The sequence below is a fragment of the Triturus cristatus genome, chromosome 7, assembly GCF_964204655.1.
Source record: "Triturus cristatus chromosome 7, aTriCri1.1, whole genome shotgun sequence".
In the NCBI taxonomy this organism is placed as follows: domain Eukaryota; kingdom Metazoa; phylum Chordata; class Amphibia; order Caudata; family Salamandridae; genus Triturus; species Triturus cristatus.
The window spans coordinates 1,647,284,683-1,647,304,406 of NC_140590.1; the positions used below are offsets into that span (position 1 = coordinate 1,647,284,683).

Below are 19,724 nucleotides of genomic sequence, written 5' to 3' on the forward strand. Positions count from 1 at the left end.
TGGATTTTGTACTATCTGGCCAGCGGCCGGGTAAGTAGACACTTCCTTTTTAACATACCTGCATAATTGGGAAATCTTGGAATTTGGCACTTTGCAAAGAAATATGAGTTGCCCTAAATTTGCATGTGGAGATATAGTTGAAATGTATCCATCCATGCAGCAGGACATGACATCAGGCGTCAGGGATTTGTGTTTCCCCTACTGTCTCCTGAGGGACATCACGGAAACACACTTCTTTCTTCCTCCTCACGTCACTTCCATTCCCTGCTCCAGGAAGTCATTCCCTGGGACTTCTGGCAGCCGGGAAAGGAGACTATGTGCAGCACCACTGAAGAAAAGGTAAGAGAGTGCCACCCCTCGCCTTGGTCTACATCGTGAAAGGTTCCTCTGCTGCACAGAGGCCAATATGAGCTGTTCTGTGCAATTGACAATGCAGACATATAGACACTACAATAAACAGACCTGTGCCGTCGACCTTTCCTTTCTCTTTTATTCTTGAACACAGGACTCGAGTGAGACGATCAAGTAGAGAACTCAGGAGATGGAAATCCAGAACATTGTAGACGGTCAGCTCCAGGGGGTCTGACGCAATCTGCCTTAGCTCGGCCTCATCTGCATTCTTCACTCCTGGATGTGGAGAAAATCAAGGTGAGAAATACCCCTGGACCTACGTGTAATATACTTTTTTATGCCAAATATCAAAGTGCATGGTTACTACAATATATATAAATAATTTAAAAAAAATGGAAAGCAACTTCAGGTTCAGCTGGACTTCTTAAGGCACAATCAAGTTTATAGCGGAACAACATTGAATATGCATATGCAAAATAAAAAAATAATGAATTTCAGAAAATATTGTTTGTACATGTGTTGGTCATTTTAAAAACTCAACTGTATTTTACTGTTCGATGGGTCGACCAGCCCAGCTCGTATTACAAGCAAATTGTTTCATTTACATTACTTTCAATTAAAAAAAATAAAAATAACTGAGCCTGATTCAGAAATGTAACTTATACGTTTTAGTAATTTATACTTTTGAGTAAGTTTACTAATTGTAAGATACCTTTGTGAATAGACATGGCAGTTTGAGAATAGCCCTCAGACCTTTCGATTTGGTAGAGACATGTAAGTTAAACTTTTGGAGTAAATTTACACTTGGAGTTTTTAAATCTAAAAAGTAGTAAACTTACTCAAAAGTGTAAATTACCTTTGCGAATCAGGGCCTATATATCCATAACAATCTATCTTTCTCCATCACCAACTGTAGAATACACTTGTTTATAGCGTGCAAGAAGTAACTAGTCTATGCCACTTCAGGAAACTCCTAAAGACCTGCCTTTTTAATGATCAGACCACATCTTATTCTCTCCAGTCATATCTTGGGTCTTAGTTTATTATTTCTAAGTCTCCTCTATCTTTTGGGGTTTTAGAACTTGAGGTTGTTTTGAGTACATCAATAACCCATGAAGGTAGAGAAGGGCTAACCAGAAAATAACTGAGAGAGCCACCTCCACCGATACAGGCATCTGTCTGGCTTGACTCTAAGAGACAAAGCAGGACCCGAGCCATCCAAAAATGTGTCATGTGAATGGTACAGCAATTGTAAAGATAAACTATAAGAATGAGCTTTTCAGATAAAAAATAAATAAATTTCATGAATGCATAAGATTCAATCACTGCATGGACATCTGTTAAAAGTAATTGTATCAAAACCTGAAATTTTCCACACCGAATGCTCTGACAAAGCCACCATGAGTTAATCAAGAGATATCAGTGTGTCATGGGCACCGCATACGGACACTATTTTTGCTGTATGTGAAGCACATTAGCGTCCAGTAAACCATATGTGGGATGTTTATACATCACGCATCGTGAACTGAATTTCTTAACTGTGGTCAAATGTAAACCTCAATGTAAGAGAGGGATAGTGAAGTAAAGAGATTTCTTAAGATCACACATTTTGTTAACTGCGGAAGCCAGGATTTAACCCACGTTTCTTGGGTCCACATTGTGTAAAACAGTCAGTGGAGGATTATTTCTTTCTTTCTCCATTACTACCACCAAAGAACAATGCTTTGTGTTCAACTATATCATGACATAAATTAGTACCCTATGTTCAATTAATATAAGTAGCACAGTTATGATATATTAATTCAATTTGACATGGTACATGAACAAAATGTCTTTCTTCAAAAAGGAACAAGGTTAAATGTAAGGGAAGGAAGGAGACTTTTAATGTTTACCTCTTTGCGTGTCCCTGACTTACCAAACAGTTAGATGGAGAGGGTCAACACCTCAATGACAGCAATTACACTGATTAAAGAAAAACACAAGGTAACTTTGACTTCCCGCAGGTCTTCAGTGAGATACATACAAATTGCTTCTCAGGTCCCCTGCAGACACATGCAATAGAGGAAATAGCCCGTAAGTAGATTTTGTGCTCTCACTCTCAGCTGCCGTACTCTAGTGGTTTTGGGGCAGACGTACGGCAGCTTTTAGCGGCGCAAACAGAAAATCGGGCTATTTGCATCTGCTAAATAGCTTTCTCACATGTACTAATCCTGTTTTGCGAGTCGGTAAACTATTACCGACTCGCAAAATAAGGTTTCCTAATAGAGAGTCGCAAAGGGATGTACGATTGTTTTGCGACAGGAATGAGGTCGCAAAACAATCGCAGTTTACCACCTACTTCAAGTAGGTGATTACTTATTCGCAATGGGAATGGGTCCCCGGGGGATCCCTTCCCCATTGTGAATTGTATTAAACCATAAGAACAAGCAGTGGTCCCACGGACAACTGCCCACTCTTAAAAAATGAAACAGAGACGTCTCATTTTCGTTTTAAAAATGCATCTTGTTTCCTTTAAGGAAAACGGGCTGCATGTTTTAATAAAAGTTGCGTTATTTAAAAGCAAGCACAGACATGGTGGTTTGCTCTCCCGAGCAAGCCACCATCCCTGTGTTATTGCCCATTCCAAATCGGTCACAAATTGCGAACTGCCTCATGAATATTGGTGAGGCAGGTCAGTTGTGATCCCATTGAGAATTGCTAATGTGTCTGAAACACATTAGTACATTTCATTTTGAGAGTCTCTAATTGCAAGTCACAAAAAATCGCAATTAGAGAATTGCAAAATGAAATGGACATAGATCTGGTCCATTGCTTTTCTAAAGGTCTTTCAAAAAGACAGTAAGGGAGGTAAAAGTTAGTGCATGGGACACATGACCAGATATAGATATTCACCTTGAGCGAGGATCGAGGCTTACTTACCTTGCACTCCTCCACCTGAAGTTCTGAATGCTTAAAAGTAAGTTAACACAACAAAACTTAACACAACAAAAGAAGAAAGCATTGTAACACAGTTCCATTCCAGTGGTGAACAAAAGTAGTTCATACCGTGCTATATATGTTCATATTTTAGCGTATTGGCAAGTTAAACAGATTGAGAAGAAAACTCCCATTGTAATGTGGACTGGATAGACACACGAACTACAGTCATTTGCAAACCAAACACCCGGAGAAGCCCATTACCTTCTAAATTGGTACTAATGATGTGATTCCTTTGGAGACCCAATAAACAGGTGCGGCCGGCACAGCTAAGAGTGGTAGGGAAGTGGGGCGGGGTCGTGTGGGTGTGGGGTAAGTCTACAGACAACGGGATAGGATTTTGTTTTTTACAGTTGTTTTATAACCATTTAATTGCTCTGTATTGTTTCTGTCTTTTATGGTCATATACAGTCAAATAAAGAATGAATGAATGAAATAAAAACTAAATTACAAACACCTACCTTACGCTTGCCACATCACCGACTAGGTGATGCGGCGAGTGTAATGTAAGTGGTTTTATTTATTTTCTAATTTTATTTTTCCTATCCTGTGTTCTGTTGACTTCTCCCCCGCCCAACCCCACCCCATGGCCTTTAACTGTGACAACCGCGTCTGCCACGTAAGAGTAAATTAGCTATTTCAAAATCCCCTTCAATGCTTCCCATCATAAAACCAAACAAAAAGAAGTGAGCAACATCCAGATATCTTACTCACCACTCATGCCAAGAGCACACATCCCAGGTACTAGACTACTTCTAATGCTATCACTATACCACGCGTATTGTTGCTAGAGCAATCCCAAGCCTACTAGTGAATACTTCACAAGACCTCTTCAGCTCTCTTCCTATTATTAGATTGCTTAATGTTTATTACTTGGTGATCGTAGCATTTAGACCAAGACTCCTACTAAGAGTACATTGCCATCCTTCTTGTCAAAAATAGGTTAGAACTCATCTTCGACTCGACCACGTCACCCATGACCTACAAAAGAGAATGTGTAGTAGGCTACAACTTCTTTCTCATAGACTCCACCTTCAACCTTCCTCACCATGTTTGCTGAAAACTAGACTAAGGGCCTTATTACGAGTAAGGCGGTCAACAGGACCTCCATCCTCGTTGTGGCGGTCCGACCAGCGCCACACTGCGGGTCCGCCAGCAGAATTCAAGTGGCTGGCTATACCGGGATCTAGGATCCCGCTGTGCCAGCAGACTGCAACCAGCCTCAGTATGCTGGCGGTGCCACTGCCGGTTCCGCCGAGCATATTATGAGTTGGCTTTCCACCGCCCATTTCACGGTGGTGAGCCCGCTATGAAAAAGGTAGCGGAGAGACACCTAACAGGGCCCCAGTTGTATCTGGGCCTGGGGTGTATGCGAGGGAGCACATGTTATGCCCTCCTGGAATTGCACCACCATTCCTTCACACCTCCTGCCTACAAGAACACGCCTCCCCAAAGAATGGTCTTTTATTGGATAAGTTCTCTTATCATTGATCGAACCACGGGCCCTACATAGCACCTTCTCCCATTCCTTACCATTCCTTACCATTCAACTAAACTATTTGCCTTCACCAGTATCACTCCAAAAGACGACACCTCTTTGCTCCTCAACACATTTCTATCAACAAAATCACACAACAGCCTCCTAGAAAATTCTTTTTCCAATTAGATCACATGCCAGCCTTCCTGACAACACCTACTGCACAAAAATAACCTCATCTTCACTTGCCAACAAGCCACTTCTGACTAGCCAAGAATATCTTAAAATTAAAATAATATGAAGATTACACACAATGAATATGGATAAGTAATAAATAACCTAAAATAATAATTGCAGTTCAAGAGGTGAAGTTCTTGCAAACACTGTCAACACCTTCCTTGATTAAAACAGACTATGTTTAAACACAATGATGTATTCTGAACATTCAAAGTCCAATGCATGAAAACACAACATTAACTAAATAAGAGTTCCGCTGGGCATTACTCGTAAATAAATGGGCAATTATCTGTTAGATTTTACTCGAAAGCATCATAATATTAAAAATCTATCCAAAAGCATTAATTTGTAGGCCAATGTGTACTTGAAATCATACCACAGCTTACAGGCCTCAACAGGATATTGTTGTGTTTGATTCTAACTACACAACTATCGTGAATCACTGGATTCAACACCAACATTATATCACGATACAATTTTAGTCTTTATTAATTTATATCTGTAATGTTGTAATGTTGATATCTATGATATGAATCATACGTAAAGGGAGCAAGCTGACGTTTCTTACATAAAAACAACTATCAAGGTGCATGGCCAGATTAACAGGGAAGTTCTCAACCGGAACGATCCCTTCTCGCATGAGTGCAGATTTTTAGGTCTCGCCTGCGCTGCTTAGGAGGAGACCTCTTGAAATCGATTCGCTTTTTCGCCAAAAAATGTGCACGCTTTGCATTGCTTTCAATGGCAAACTCGTGCACGTTTGGCGATTCCCTTGCGGGAGCGAGCTTTGGCGTGTTTGTAATTAACTTTCAAACAGATGGTGCCCCTGCTCGTTCCCGCAAGGGAAACACTGTGTGTGTCTCGGCCGCACTCCCCCCACCCCTCAAACTTGTTTACCGAGCGTCACTGGCGCAGCCGCGCAGGGGCCATATGTTCTTTCATGGCCACGGTGCTTGTGTTTCAGCGCTTGTTTAATTCTGAAATTTTATTTTAAGGACTGGCTACTTAGATATTGAGTAGTTATGCTTTTCACCGGCTGCCTGCCTCCTTTAAAAAGGTGTGCTTTCATAGACAGGATCCAACTTTTTGCTACACTTCCGTCTCCTGTGCTCCCTGAGTGTTTACTTTGTCACCTTCAAATATCACTCTTTCGGCCCATTGAGGTGTTCGGCTGTTCTCCTGGGGGGCAATCAGATTGAAAGCTATCAATATTTACTCAGTCTGAAAGGGCTGTTGAAAAGGCAGCTAACAACAAACTGCTCGTCAGCGAAGCCCCCGTCTAATCTCGGGTTCATGCAGAGTTCACGCTGAGTGATGCTGGTGACCCCCGCGGCTCGCGCCCAGTCCCGGGCTGAGAGCTGCCGTCCCGGGGCCGAGGCGCGCGCGTTTCTCACACTCTGCAGCATGCTTTTGTAAACACGCGGCCCGGGGATTTCTGCAGCAAAGGAAAATATGTGCTCACTGTACTCTTTCTGTTGTGTGACCTCTCCTCTGCCTTTCACTGTTAGCGGAATTCACAAAACATATGTTTTTTTCGTTCAAATAATTGTGCGCCCTTTGCTGTTGATGAAAATAAATTAGGGGTGGCACTATAGAAGCAGAAGGTAACTGACTTTGATAAAAGATTTACAACTTTGCTGTTCGGGTGATCCGTCTATCTGCTTTTGCACTATGCAAGTTTTTCTCTAGTAGCACCAAGAAGCCTCAAATGGCGGTAAAGAGCTCTACAACACTCGCTAACACAAACATTAATTAACAAGGCGCTGGAAGTCTGCTTTGGCTGCAAATAGTACGTGTAATTCACGGTTTGCCTCAGTTTTTGTTTGTTTGCACACTTATGGCCACGGAATCAATTGATTCATAAACCGCTAGCGTGCTGGCCGATTCAAGGCGCTTTCGGCAGATGAGGGGGCAGTCATGGGTTGTGAAAAAGGCACGTCTCAGGCACTCTTTGCTGTTGGAAATAAGAGGATGTGGCATAACGGTCAGAGCTGGTACTTTGGACCTGGGGACCGAGGTTCCAGTCTCGGCGTCGGCTCCACATCCTGTGATCCTGGGCAAATCACTTACTTGCCCCATTCCTGTATATATGTGACTATGTGTAATGTAACTGGTGCTCATGTAAAGCGCTGCAATACCTTTTGGTCGAGTGTGCGCTACATGAAAAATGCAAAAATAAATTCTAGTCGAAACTAAACTGGCTAAACACTTATAAGGTCTCAAAGGCGAGACCTATTGGCTATGCCAATGCTTGTTTGAATTACAATTTTTTAAAGTCTGGAAACCTGCCACAGTTGCAGGTTTCCAGGAGCGCTGTTGGAAAGCTTTTGAAAACTACTTCTGGTGTTTCTGTGAAGAGCTTCACAAAGGCCTCGACCAGTTGGTGGTCCATGTGCGGAAAATATCACCGCATTCTGACCGCCTCATAATCAGGGTGACAGGTTTGTTTGTTTGTTTGTTTGTTTGAAAAGTTTTATATAGCGCTGGCTAGACCCGGAGGTATCAGAGCGCTTTACATGAAGTAGGACATTGTTTCAGAACATTGTTACATCAGTTGTTGGAGTTACAAAAGTTACATGAAATACAAAAGCATAGCATAACATTAGAAAAAAAAACGGTAAAGGTTATACTTGTAAATGAGAAAATGCCTTTTCATATGTTTAATTGCGTTTTTTAAATTGTATTTCTTTATTTTATTGTTCACAAGTAAAATTTGTTTATTCCTGAAGAAGGCACTCACCCCACACTTCTTACATATGTTGTGCATTTCTGGCCCATTCCGAGTCTGAAAAGGAGTTTCCTTTGCATTTAGGAGCAAATTTCCAAAGCTTTCCAGGGAGCAAATCGTCAGATTCCCAATGTGATTTCAAACTTTACAGTCCATGCTTGTCTCTGGAATGCACACCCACGGAGAAGGTCACGCCAGTGTTTAACATTACACTATTTTGACGTAAAGTTATCACTGGTAAAGTAATTTATAATTTCAAATTCAGGCTTTGTTAATAACAAACATGGATTTGCGATTGCCATTGTAAAATACACAAGCAATTGTCTTTGTGAAATGGGACAATAGTAATTATGCACATCTGTGGTTTAATATTAAAAGGACAAAACAGCAGCAACCTACATGACAGCCAGTTGCCTGAAGTAAATTTAAATACTCATTAAAATGTTTAAAAGTGCCGAGGTATGCTTTTCTTGTAGTTATTGGATATATTCATATCCCAAAATATGAAAATCGTCATTCTTTATAAACAGATAGTTGTCTAAAATTCTCTTATATTTAGAATAAAAGCCCTTCATTTTTTTTCTAATTATTCCTCAAATTGTGCATATGTGCATATCCTGCTGAAAACTTCCCCACTTCAGTGCTAGGGCTGTTTTAGGTTGTCCTTTTTGTGGGATTTGTAAAAGCTTTTTGATATCGTAATTTGTTTGTGGTTCTTTCTTTTTTTTTACTGGGCTGTTTCTAGTACTGCCACTTTCAGTGTGCCGCAATGTGCGTTGGTACTCTTTTTAAACAGGTGATCATCTTTGAGGGATATTGTAATATTGCAACATTTTCCTACCGTCAGAAGATGGCCATCACATTCCATTTAGTAGCAATACTGTTACGACCTTGGAATATTACAATTCTGACACAGTAGGTGTTAGAAAGGGGGGCCTCTAGTTGGCAATGGTTTGCACCTTTGTCCGAATAGGGACCCTTCTTCCTAGTCAGGATAAGGGGGATACACTTCTAAAAGGAAGTGTGTAAAGCATTTGTGAAACACTACAAATGGACACACCAGTTTAGAAAATAAGTAATCTTTATCTAAACCAAAACAAGACCAAAAAGACAAAAATCCGCAATACAGCAATAAAAATATGAAACAGTTCTGTTCAAATTAAATTGCAGATGCAACACTTTTCACACAAAGTACCTTGGATGCGCCACACGCACAAACAAAAACTGTCGCTGGGAAGGTGATGCGTCGGTTCCTTAAGCCCAGGGGAGGTGATGCGTCGGTTCCTTACTGCTGGGGAGGTGATGCGTAGGTGCCTTACTGCAACGCAGGAGCGGTGATGCGTTGGTTCCTTACTGAAGGGGAAGAGATGCGTCAGTTTCTTACTGTGAGGGGAGAAGTGGGTTGGTTTCTTACTGCGGCCCCAACGTTCTTGCAGGCGTGGCGCCCAGATGCGATACGTGAGGATCGGGGATGCGTCATTGCTTGCAGCCGCAGTCCCACGATGCGTTGGTTTTTGCAGCCGCACAGCCGGGCCTGCATCGCGATCGGTGCAGTGATCTCGGACTCGTATATCAGTGCACTCGATGCGGCGTGCAGTGATTCTCGGAGTCGCAGGCAGGCGCTGCGTCGGTTTCTTGGACAATGCATCGGAAACAGGTGCGGATGCCTCGCGCTTCTCGTAGTTGCGTTGCTTTCCCAGCTCCCAACAGCAGGATTAACCTCCAGAGGCCCAGAACAGTAGCAGGCCCCTACTGGCAGGCCAGAACTCCCAGCAAGGAAGTTCAGGGGAGCTGGTGGTGAAGTCTTTGTGTCCCTGAGACTTCAGAACAGGAGGCAAGCTCTTTCTTCAAGCCCTTGGAGATCTTATTTAAGCAGGGGGCACAGCACACAGCAAAGTCCTTTCTCCTTTCCTTGGCAGAAACAGCCACTGCAGGGCAACTCCAGACAGCACACAGCAAACGGGCAGTACTTCTCCTCAGTTTCTCCAGCTCTTCTCCTTGGCAAAGGTTCCTCTTGTTTCCTAGAATGAGCTAAAAGTCTGAGGGCTGGGCCCCTCTTTTTATAACACAAAATAATTTGTTCTCTGTGGCAGAGAAGCTCTTTGCCCAGCCAAAACCAGTTCTGTCCTCTCTGGTGCAGCTTTATGGCAGGAGGTGGAGACAGCATTGTCCTTGGCAGACCAGGCCCATTCAGGTGTGAAAGAAATCTCCTCCCCCTACTCTGATTGCAGCTCAGGTCTATTCAGACCAGCCCTGACTCACCCTGGAAAGGCAGGACACACATCAACCGCCCAAGTGGCTGTCTGAACAGAATGCACATCCCCAGCCCCTGTCACTCCAAATCCAGACAGTCAATACACAACCTAGCAGAGGCACACTGGATGGTTAGGCAAGAAAATACCTACTTTCTAAAAGTGGTATTTTCAAACCCAGAATGTAAAAATCACCCTCACTAAAAGATGCATCTTAACATTCTGAGTTCAGGCATATCAAACTTTATTTTCTCATCTGGTTCCCATGGGCAGTAATGCTCATAAGATGTTATGACCAAACTCCCCATTCTATCCTATGGGGACAGATAGCCTTACAATAGTGAAAAACTAAATTGGCAGTATTTCACTATCAGGACATTCCACGCACATCAACTTTCACAGACACTGCACCCGGCCCACAGGGGTACCTTGGGCCTACCTTTGGGGTGACTCGCATGTCAAAAAAGGGAAGTTTAGGGCCTGGCAACTGGGCGCACTTGCCTGGTCGACAAGGCAGCGCTAGACTGCACAGAGGCACAGCAATGGCAGGCCTGAGACCTTGTGGCAAGGCTGCTTGTGTAGGTGGCACAATCAGTGCTGCACGTCTACTAGCTGCATTGGGTTTACAGGCCCTGGGCGCACACAGTGCACTGTACTAGGGACTTAACATTAAACCAAATAGACCAATCATGGAAACACCAATCCATAACAATTGACAAATGGAGAACTGGCACTGTGGCACTGCACAGCAGTGGCAAAGTGCCCAGCAAAACAAAGTCCAACACACAGCAAAAACACAGGAGGCAAAGGCAACAAATACAGGGGTAACCCACGCCAATGATGCCAGGTCTAACAAGTGTCCCCTCCAGCTGAAATGTGGAGAGAACTACCCATCCTCTGGGAAGTTCTCTTCACCAAGGCAGAAAAATCTGGACAGACCATCAGCATTGGCGTGTTCTGTGACAGGGAGGTGTTCCACCATGAAGTCCATCCCCTGTAGGGAAATGGACCACCTCAACAACTTTGGGTTCTCACCCCACATATGCATCAACCATCAGAGGGGCCTGTAGTCGGTCTGAACCCGGAAGTGAGTCCCAAACAAGAAGGGCCTCAGCTTCTTCAGCGCCCAAACCACAGTAAAAGCCTCATGCTCAATCTAACTCCACCTCTGTTCCTGTGGAAGTATCCTCCTACTAATGAAGGCTACAGGGTGGTCCAGGCCCTCCTCATTTAGCTGTGAGAGCACCACCCCCACACCATGCTCTGAAGCATCTGTCTGCACCCTGAATTCCTCAGAGAAGTTAGTTGCCTTGAGCACATGGCAGATTTCAGGGCATCAAAAGCTTTTTGGTAGGCATCAGTCCAGTTCACCTTCCTGGACTGCTTCCTAGAAGTCAGCTCTGTCAAGTGAGCTATAATGGTGCCATACCCCTTGACAAATCTCCTTTAGTGTCCAGTGTGGCCTAAAAAGGCTCTCACCTCATCTGGGTCTTGGGGGGTTCCCAACCCAGAATGGTGTCAATCTTAGGCTATAGGGGTGCCACCTGGCCGCTTCCTACCTGGTGTCCTAAGTACACCACCGAACCCTGCCCGATCTGGCACTTGCTTGCCTTGATCATGAGGCCTTCCCTCTGCAGAGCATTCAACACTTCCCAGAGGTGGTACAGATGTTCCTCCCAAGTGGCACTGAACACTGGGTTGTCATCCAGGTAGGCGGCACTGAAATCCTCCAGTCCAGCCAACACCTGGTTGACCAACCTCTGAAAGGTGGCAGGGGCCTTTTTCAACCCAAAAGGCATCACCTGGAATTGGTAGTGCCCTTCTGGGGTTGAAAATGCAGACCTTTCATTGGCCCCATCGGTTAAGGCAATCTGCCAGTACCCAGTAACATGTTAAGTCAAACGCACTGAGGTACTGGGCAGCTCCCAACCAATCTATGAGCTCATCAGCTCTGGGATGGGGTGTGCATCAGTCCTGGTGACTAAATTGAGCCCTCGGTAGTCCACACAGAAGCAGCGTTCTGGCGTGGCACTGGGTGAGGCAGCCTTTGGGACCAAGACCACTGGGCTAGCCCAAGGGCTCAATCACCCCTAGCGCTAACATCTTGGAGACCTCCTCCTTGATGCAAGTCTTGACCCTGTCAGTCACTCTGCAAATTTTGTGCTTCACAGCAGGACTGTCCCCCATGTCCACATCCTGGACACACCACTGAGTGACACCAGGGGTCAGGGAAAAAGAGCAGCAAACTGTCCCAACAGTTGGCAGCAGTCACTCTGCTGTTCAGGAGTCAGGGCATCGGAGAGGGTTACACTGTCCACTGACTCATCATGTTCCTTAGCAGATAGGAGGTCAGGAAGAGGCTCTGTCTTCTCTTCAATTCCAGCATCTGTTGCTAGGAGCACGCCCACTTCGGACCGCTCCAAGTGGGGCTTAAGGCAGTTCACAAGTAGGACCCGTAGTAGGGTTCCTTGGAGACTGCAAATCCATTCGATAGGTGACTTTACTCTTGTGCTCCACCACCAAAAAATGGCCCAGTCCACTTATCTTGGAGCACACAAGGCCCCACTGGGTCCATGACCCACACTTTCTGGCCAGGCTGAAACTCGATCAGAGTGGCATTCTGATCATACCACCATTTCATCTCTTCCTGGCTGGCTTCCAGATTCACCTGTGCAAGTTGCCTGCAGCACTTAGTATCGTTCTTGAAGGCCAGCATGTAGCTATATACATCCTGGGGAGGTTTACTGGGAGCTTTCTCCCAGCCTTCTTTGACCAGACTTAGAGGTTCTCTTACAGGATGCCCATGCAGGAACTCACAGAGACTGATCCCTAAGGACTTCTGCTGTACCTTCCGGTAAGCAAACAACAGGCATGGTAAGAGGACGTCCCACTTACACCTCATGGGTTTACCAAGACCCATAATCATGCCCTTCAGGGTCCGGTTGAATCTCTCAACCAACCCGTTACCTTGGGGGTGGTGTGGAGTGGTGAACTTGTAGGTAACACCGCACTCCAGCCACAGGGACTTCATATACATGGATATAAAGTTGGTACACCAGTCCTTGGTAGCTTGGCACGAGCAGACAGGCTTATCTCAGAGGCAGTGTATAAAGCATTTGTGAACACATACAGTAATACAGTGAAAACGCTACAAATGGACTCCACACCAGTTTAGGAAAATAAGTAATCTTTATCTAAACAAAAACAAGACCAAAATGACAAAAATCCACAATACAGCAATAAAAATATGACTTTCAAATGGTAGAAACAGTTCTGTTCAAAGCAAATTGCAGATGCAACACTTTTCACACAAAGTACCTTGGATGCGTCATGCGCACAAACAAAAACTGTCGCAGGGAAGGTGATGCGATGGTTCCTTATTTCAGGGGAGGTGATGCGTTGGTTTCTTACTGTGCGGGGAGATGATGCGGCAGTTTCTTACTGTGGTCCAGACGTTCTTGCAGACGTGGTGCCCAGATGCGATGTGTGAGAATTGGGTATGCGTCATTTCTTGCAGACGCAGTCCCACGATGCGTTGGTTCTTGCAGACGCACAGCCGGTTCTGCATCGGGATTGGTGTGGTGATCTCAGACTCCATAGATCGTGCGCTCGATGCGACGTGCAGCGATTTCTTGAACCACGGGCAGGCAATGTGTCGGTTTCTTCAGCGATGCGTCAGAAACAGGTGCGGATGCGTCGCGCTTCTCGTTGTTGTGTTGCTTTTCTAGCTCCCAACAGCAGGAACAACCTCCAGAGGCCCAGAACAGCAGCAGGCGCCTCCAGGCAGGTCAAAAACTCCCAGCAAGGAAGTTCAGGGTAGCTGGTGGTGAAGTCTTTGTGTCCCTGAGACTTCAGAACAGGAGGCAAGGTCTTCCTTCAAGCCCTTGGAGATCTTCTTCGAGCAGGGGGCACAGCACACAGAAAAGTCCTTTCTCCTTTCCTTGGCAAAAACAGCCACTGCAGAGCAACCCCCGACAGCACACAGCAAAGGGGCAGTACGTCTCCTCAGTTTCTCCAGCTCTTCTCCTTGGCAAATGTTCATCTTTATTCCCACAATGATCTCAAAGTCGGAGGTCTGGGCCCCTCTTTTTATAATACAAAATCCTTTGTCCCCTGTGGCAGAGAAGCTCTTTGCCCAGCCAAAACCAGTTCTGTCCTCTCTGGTGCAGCTTCCAGGCAGGAAGTGGAGACAGCATTGTCCTTGGCAGACCAGGCCCATTCAAGTGTGAAAGAAATCTCCTCCCCCTACTCTGAAAGCAGCCCAGGTCTATTCAGCCCAGCCCTGACTCACCCTGGAATGGCAGGACACACCTAACCCCCCAAGTGGCTGTCTGAACAGAATGCACATTCCCAGCCCCTGTCACGCCAAAGCCAGGCAGTCAAAACACAACCTAACAGAGAAACACTGGATGGTTAGGCAAGAAAATACCTACTTTCTAAAAGTGGTATTTTCAAACCCAGAATGCACAAATCACCCTCACTAAAAGATGCATCTTAACTTTCTGGGTTCAGGCATATCAAACTTTATTTTCCTATCTGGTTCCCATGGCCAGTGATGCTCATAAGATGTTATGAGCAAACTCCCCATTCCATCCTATGGGGACAGATAGCCTTACAATAGTGAAAACGAAATTGGCAGTATTTCACTATCAGGACATGCCACACACATCAGGCATGTCCTATCTTTCACATACACTGCACCCTGCCCACAGGGTTACCTTGGACCTACCTTAGGTGTTACTCACATGTAAGAAAAGGGAAGGTTAGGGCTTGGCATGTGGGTGCGCTTGCCAGGTCGAAATGGCAGTGCTAGACTACACACAGGCACCGCAATGGCCACCTGAGACCTTGTGGCAAGGCTGCTTGTGTAGGTGGCACAATCAGTGCAGCAAGCATACTAGCAGCATTTGGTTTACAGGCCCTGGGCACACACAGTGCACTGTACTAGGGACTTAACAGTAAACCAAATAGACCAATCATGGAAACACCAATGTCTGTGATTTTCCTCCAATAAATGTTAGGGGAATTTAGTACCAAATGACGAGCTATTCAAACAAATTTGTAAACATGTAGCAGGATTTAAATGTATGTAAGTATTGATATGCATATAGCACAAACTTGGCTGGATAGAAACACTTGGCTAAACTCAGCAACTTAGCCACGAGGCCAAGAGTAACTACTTTAGCATGCCAGGATGCCACAAAGCCAACGTTTTTGGAAGAGTGCATAAGAGTGACCACAAGCATAAATAATGAAATTGTCATCACAAGGTCAATAACAGATAAATAGAACAGAGCATTGGCAACAGGTCTCTAAGGTTAACAATAGTATTGTAATTCAGGAAAGGAGTCAACGACGTTGCATCTTGCGTCTTTTTTTAAATGATTTACAGTTTACATATATTTTAAATTTTAGGCACAAAAAGATTAAGTGGTGTGCCAAGTATCACACTACTTCCACTCAAATGCTGTAGCAAGTATTTGAACCAAGATACCCAAGTTTTAAATTCAGCAGCTTAGCCACAGGACCAAGAGTGACTACTTTAGCAAGGATGCCACAAAGCAATTGTTTTTAAAAGATTGCATAAGAGTTACCACAAGTATAATAATGTAAAGGTCAGTAACAGAGAAACAGAAGAGAGCATCGGCAACAGTCCACTAAGGGAAACAATAGTATTGTATTCCTGGAATGGAGTCAGTGCATTAAGGTCCATGCAGGTTGGTAACCTATAATTGCACAAGTGTGCTAAACAAGTTCAAATTGTTAGAAGCCAGAGGCCATCGCATAAACCAGTGTTGGTAGAACGTACAAGGTGCAGGTTTTCATGATGCATGTGTTAGCATAGTCTCCTGTGCAAGCTTCCATAACACTGCTAGTGTGCACTGTTCCACACTCCGTGGTCCCCTAAGTAGAGCACTCTATGGCACTGTGTGTGTATAGGAAGCACTTTTCAAGTGTCAAAAACCCCATGCAAATCCATGTTCTAGGTATCCAGAATGCCACACTCACCTCCGTTGTTAGTATATATTTGTAGTTTCCAATATGAAAGGTCAACCCTATGTTTGTGCATTAGCCAGGACTGGAATCTATCTTCTCCAGAAATCTTAAAACAATAATCTTGCTTTATTTACGTGAAAATGTGACCCTAGACTGAAAATACCACAGCAATGACTGTTCGTAAAACTTTGAAAAACAATAGGAGAGAAAGGGTTTTTATATTTGGGGTACTCCTAGTCCCCTCAAACAAATCTTTAGCAAACAATGGAAGGAGTACACCCTCAGAGGTAAATCAATACCTCCAGGATAACGAGAGGTGCACTGAAAGGAAAATAGTAACCTTTCTTATAGAAGACCCCTCACTCACCAACCTAGTTGGTGACATGCTTCATCATCGGGGTCCCACCCGGAGAGCCGAGTGCCATCCGGGTGTGCTACGACACCTGACTACAGTGGAGCTGGTATTTTTGTTTGGTGCAAGTGTTAAAGGTGAATTAAAAATTGGTCAAATTTAACTCTCTATCAAAAAGATTTTTTAATCATGGAGCAATTGAACAATGTTAAAAATAGGTTGGGGATACCATATAAGGTTAAATTGACCTAAGGTATCGAACAAAAAACGAAAAACGTGAAGTGAAAAGCAAGTGAAGTTGGTCTACATGTTTCAACCTTAGTGGAAAAATCTCCAGGTTTTCTTCAGGACCGATGGTGCTAACCAGGGCGGTCTACACACGCTAAGGTGTACCCTACCCTTGGTTAGATTAAAAAATTCCAGTGGGAATGTACCTGTGGAGAAAAAAGAAAGGAAAACAATATATACACAACTGCTATGTTATGTAAACAACTATCAGTTCAGGCTCCTCTCAATCACTAGTCAGTGATACTATGCCGTGATTGTGAGTGACTAACTCAACAGTCATCCTGTTTCAGTGAATTGGTATAACCGTACTCTGTTGTGGATTACAACTCTCAATCATCACAGCGGACTTCAATTCACTCGTATTATCACTTCATCTATCCACATAGAACCAGACAGGTGATATGGTGCACTCATACGGTAAATACCGAGGTGCACATTATTAGCGACGAGTGGTCAAGTGACGCGCACGAGTGCCAATCGCCCCACAAGTGAAACACACCATGCCAGTAACTGATCTATACCGACGTGTGCTTTTCAAACTTCAAATAACTGACATCATCAACAAGAAAACACTCTAAAGTCAACCGTGCGTTTGGCGAAAAAGTGGAAGTATAAATGTATCAGGGCTGGCCTTACTGACGATGCGGGGAGAAAGTGCCTCGAAGGTGCCGAGGACACGTTATCAGGATTCGCCTTAATTTGTAAATTGACGATATGTGGTAAGTAAACAGAATGAGCGATGTCGGGGGAGAGCGTTACGTGGTGCCCACCCACAAGGTAGTGACATTTACTTACTTGGTGAAAAAGATTAGATCAGCTCTTAAGCCTACAACCGTATCCCGCCACCGCGTCCCGAGATTACTCGAGATGAAGTGAGTGCCCGTGCGGGATACAAGTATTTCCTGGTTGAAGGCAATAGGAGGAGACCGAGCCAATCAGAATGCAAGTGCTCCCGGAGGGGGACCAATACCTGATGCTTATCCAGACAAGGAAAGGCCTTTAGCAATAGTCAGGGAGAGCGTGATTGGTAACTGACGACGCTATGTGTTGTTAAATGAAAAGAGAAAATCCCCTTATTGGTAATAGGCAAAATGTTGATAAAACAAAAGCACAAGCAGTGCGCGCCTGATATGCAGTACGCCCAGATTATAATTGTGAAAAATAAAATTCCCACATTGAGGATGTGCCCAGTTTACAGTGATGTAAATAGAATGAAGGCGCGTGCAGGTGAAGCAACTGGCCATAACGTGAAAAACAAGACATAAGGTCCCATACAATCAGGATAGGGAGACACCTGATTACATGAACAGTAGCGAATAGGGGCCACGGCCAGAAACGGGGTTCAACAAATCCTCCTGTTTAGAAACCATAACAATAAACAGGCAACCTTAACAGTCATTCTTATGTCAATGTTGCGGAGATCAACAGACACACAAACAGTATTGTTGTCAGCTCTGAATAGGGTAAATGCTCATCTACTTGGGAAGGACAGAGTTCCATGGGATGTTGTCATTTAGACCGTTCTTATGAGTGGAGAGTCTATACACCCAGCGTTGTTCTTTCTCAAACAGTCTTTCTTGCATTTTCTCTCCTGTCTTGATTTGTTCAATGATAGTCCATTTTAAATCATTGGTTGTGTGGCCATTTGCTAGGAAGTGTTCTGTGAGTTTTGTCATCGATTTCTTGCACCTGATAGTGCTGCGGTGCTCGCAGATGCGTTGTTTTATTTTTCTGCTTGTCATGCCCACGTATTGAAGTTTACAGGGACACATGATTCTGTAAACTACATTGGTACTATTGCAGTTCGTATGCGTTCTCAAGGTCCATACCATGCCCGTTTCTAGTTCCAATGTTTTTGTGTTCTCTGTGAGATGACAGACACTGCAATTGCCACATTTGTAGTGTCCAGTGACCTCTGGTATACCCCATGCATTGAGGACAGTAGTTTGTTGTGCTTGAACTGTTGTTTTTGGACGTGTATTTACCAGAGTATCTTTTAGGCTCCTGGATTTCTTATAAGAGAACAATGGTTTCTCCCAGTTGAAAATGCCGGTATTGAGAATTGTCCAGTGTTTGTTAATAGACTTGGTCACTAAGTTAGATACAGTATTGTATGTAGTCACACAAGTCAATGGTAAGGTATCTTCTTTTGGGGGTCTGTTATCCAAGAGTGCCGCCCTAGGTTGGTTACGTGCCCTTTTCTGGCATTTGTTAAGAATCCTCTCAGGATAGCCTTTTGATGAAAGTTTAGTGGTGAGATCAAGGGCTTGTTTTTTAAAATCTTGGATTTTGCTGCAATTTCGCCGTAGTCTTAGGTACTGGCCATATGGAAGATTTTCCCTCAGAGGTCTGGGATGGAAGCTTTCAAACCTCAGTAAGTTGTTCTTCGCTGTAGGTTTGTAGTGGGTTATCGTCTCAAGACGGTTGTTTTCCTTTGTAATCTCCACATCCAAAAAGACCATGGTGTTTTTGTCTTTGGTGTGAGTAAATCGCAGATTCTGATCACAGGTGTTGATCCACTGACAGAATTCAGCTAAGATGTTTTCTGGTCCTTGCCAAATCGCAAGGACGTCATCAATATAGCGTCTCCAGAAGGTGATGTATCTGAAAAAAGGATTCCGTTCAGTAAGTATAAATTTCTTCTCAAAATTGAACACATAGAGACCTGCCACGCTCGGCACAAATGTGCTTCCCATAGATGTACCCCCTGTTTGTAAATAGAGGGTACCTTCAAATTAAAAAAAAAATTCTTTAATGCCAGTCTGGCACATTCCAGAATAAAGTTCTTTGGTGTTCGATATGTCCAGTTGGTGGCATCAAGGGTGCTCCTGAGCACTTCAAGAGTTTCGTCCTGGGGAATGCTTGTATATAAGCTTTCGATGTCAAAACTCATTAAAATCGTGGTGTCATTGACTCTGATATCTTCTAGGAGTTGCAGTAGGCTTTTAGTATCTTGAAGATAAGTAGTAGTATCCTGAACAATAGGTTTTAGGAAGACGTCACAGAACCGTGATAGAGGCTCCAGCAAAGAACCAATGCCTGAAACAATAGGTCTACCAGGGGGTG

General features: G+C 44.1%; 1 protein-coding gene across 2 annotated transcripts in view; it reads right to left on the reverse strand.

The window, feature by feature from the left end:
- The window catches only part of COL20A1 (collagen type XX alpha 1 chain), a 537,383-nt gene that overhangs the window by 330,394 nt on the left and 187,265 nt on the right, over window positions 1–19,724 (reverse strand). For both annotated transcript variants that reach the window (XM_085619699.1, XM_085619698.1), the window contains exon 10: window positions 463–627. In XM_085619699.1, the coding sequence (XP_085475825.1) occupies window positions 463–627 (165 nt within the window). The remainder of the gene's footprint in view (window positions 1–462; window positions 628–19,724) is intronic.